The sequence below is a fragment of the Chrysochloris asiatica genome, unplaced genomic scaffold (assembly GCF_000296735.1).
Source record: "Chrysochloris asiatica unplaced genomic scaffold, ChrAsi1.0 scaffold00312, whole genome shotgun sequence".
In the NCBI taxonomy this organism is placed as follows: Eukaryota; Metazoa; Chordata; class Mammalia; order Afrosoricida; family Chrysochloridae; genus Chrysochloris; species Chrysochloris asiatica.
Genome location: NW_006408830.1, coordinates 2,381,415 through 2,383,808, shown reverse-complemented (window position 1 = coordinate 2,383,808; position 2,394 = coordinate 2,381,415). Strand labels below are relative to the sequence as shown.

The following is a 2,394-nucleotide window of genomic DNA, read 5'->3' as shown; positions in this document are numbered from 1 at the left end:
GCCGCCCCCGTCTAACTGCTCTCTGAGCCTGTTTCCCACCCAGCCCGGCGGGCTCTGCGACTGAGGGGATCCAGGCCCTCTGCCGGCAGGGGCAGCACCGAGCGGCCTGGCGCACCCGGAAGGGCCCCGCCCCCGGCCCCGCCCAGCCGGTCTGCCCAGAACCGGGCGGCGGCAGCCACGGTGGGACGGTACTCGGGCGGAGCTGCGGGGCCGGCGGCGGGACGCGGGGCGCCATGGCAGCAGCTGAGCGTCGCGCCTTCGCGCACAAGATCAACAGGTAGCGCGGCCGCCGGGCCCCCTCCTCGGCTGCCCCCACGTGTCCGAGCCCCGCCCCGGGCGGCCTGCTCCACCCCCCCTCCCCGGCGGGCCCCCCCGCTGCCGTCCTTCACCTTGGCGGGGACTGAGGCCGAAAAAGGCGGTGAGGGTTGCTGGGACCGGGTTATGAGCGACGCCGGCCGCGAGCACGATGGCGGCTGACGACCGTGGGGGCGTGCCCAGGGGGCTTCCCGGAGGAGGTGTCGTGGGGAGAGCGGGTGCCGGCGCCCTCTGTGCTTTTCGCCCGAGCCCCACGAGGAGGCACCTTCCATCCCATCCCATCCCGTGCCAGCTCATCCCTGGTGTGGGGCGTGGGTTCTCCTGGCGTCGGGATTTAGGACTGAGGTGTTGCTCAGGCAGCCTTTGAAACCCCTCGGGATGTTCGAGAGCCCTTCCCTCCCCCCACCCCAGGGCCTCGAGCCCAGCTGTCTGGCGGGGGGGGGGCGGGGGGGCCGCGGGACAGCTGTGGACCCCCACTCCCACCCCGCCCTGCTTCGGGCTCTCCCATTAAGGCCAGAAGAGCTGGGATGGATGGGTGATTGAATAGAGAGAGTGGGGGCTGGGGAAAGAACCAGCTGGTGGGCAGACGGGAGAGAGTACAGGCGCCTGGCGCGAGGGGATCCATTTTCGCGGCCACTGGGGATTGTGAGAAACTAAGGCCTCTCAGCTGAGGGGCTTCCACCAAGATTGAGGTCTCAGCATTCCCTGTGGGTGGTAGAATTGGCACAGGTGCCCCCTCTACTAGAGACCTGCCCTAACCACCCCTAGATGAAAAAGTCACCTGTGGCTGGGGCCTTGGTCTGATGGGGACACAAGAGAAGATCCCATCCTTAAAGACAGACATAGTAGGGAACACAGATCAGGAGAAGCACAGTAAAGTAGATCAAATGTTCATGAAAGTGCAGTCACATATGGGGACTAAAAAGGCAGAAAAAGGAGAGCTTCTTTAGATAGGGTGGGATGAGAAGACTTGGCTGAGAAGGTGTCATTTGGGCAATGACCTGAAGGAGGAGAGGGAGGGACCCATGTTCATATGTGGGGGTTTCCAGGCACAGGGAATGGTAGGTACAAAGGCCCTGAGGCAGGAATTGGTTGATGAGTTCCCAGATATTCAAGGAGGTCACCTCTGCTAGAGTGGAGCTCTTGAAAGGGAGGGAGAGTGGGGGCAGATTGGAAAGGGCCTTCTGGGTTTCAGGGAGGACCATGGGTGTTCTGACCAGAGGAGAGTGGCAGTCTGATGTCGCATCAGAGTGAGTGTTCATTACATAGTTGTTGTTAAGTGCCATCTAGTCTGTTCCGACTCTTAGTGACCCTGTATAGGGATTTTCCAAGAGCGGCTGGTGAGTTTGAACTGTCAACTTTGCGGTTCAAACCGACCTTACTGTCCAGCGCATTAACCCACAGCGCTTGTTTTACAGTTGTCTCTGCAAATGTGGCAGCGGTAGTGAGGTTGGCCCGGGATCAGACATTGTTTCCTTCTGCTGTGCATGGGGTCACTATGAGTCAGTTCCGACTCGATGGCACCTGACAACAACAACAACTGTATGGGAATTGTCGGTCTTGGACTTTGGGTCTGCACGTTATTACCATCTATTCTTTGCTTCTCAGTTCCTGTGTCTGTGAGTCCATTCAAGTGAGAAAGAGGGGTCCTGGGTCCCCACCCTGGTGAATAGATGCTGTAGAGCCCAGGACAAGAAAAATAGAGAAAGGACTTGGGTCCCTGGTGAACCAGTGAGTGAGTCGCTCAAAGGCTTATAACCAGCTTCAGGCAAGGTTTGTGGAGTAGCCTGGTCAGCATTTAGCATGTGCATGCTTACACCTGGGTCTGCATTCATTAAGTCATCATCGATTGGACATTATTAGCCTGAATATTCATCAGTCTCCCCATTTTCTAATGAACAGAGATTCTTTTTTTTCTTAAATGTTTTATTGTGAATTATGTGATAGTTTACATGGGAGAACATTAGTTTTACATTCATTCTATTGTATATCGTCTCATTGCCATGGTTACAATCCCCTCCATGCAATCCTTCCCCTGTGCCCCCCAGGTCTTCAGCACACAGTCGCTCTCCCTCTCTG

The 2,394-nt window shown here is 57.7% G+C and overlaps 1 protein-coding gene across 1 annotated transcript in view; it reads left to right on the top strand.

The window, feature by feature from the left end:
• The first annotated feature begins 211 nt into the window (after nt 1–211).
• DOCK6 (dedicator of cytokinesis 6) overlaps nt 212–2,394 on the top strand; it is a 56,351-nt gene continuing 54,168 nt past the window's right edge. The window contains exon 1 of the mRNA XM_006875130.1: nt 212–277. Coding sequence (XP_006875192.1) covers nt 234–277 — 44 coding nt within the window. The 5' untranslated portion in view covers nt 212–233. The remainder of the gene's footprint in view (nt 278–2,394) is intronic.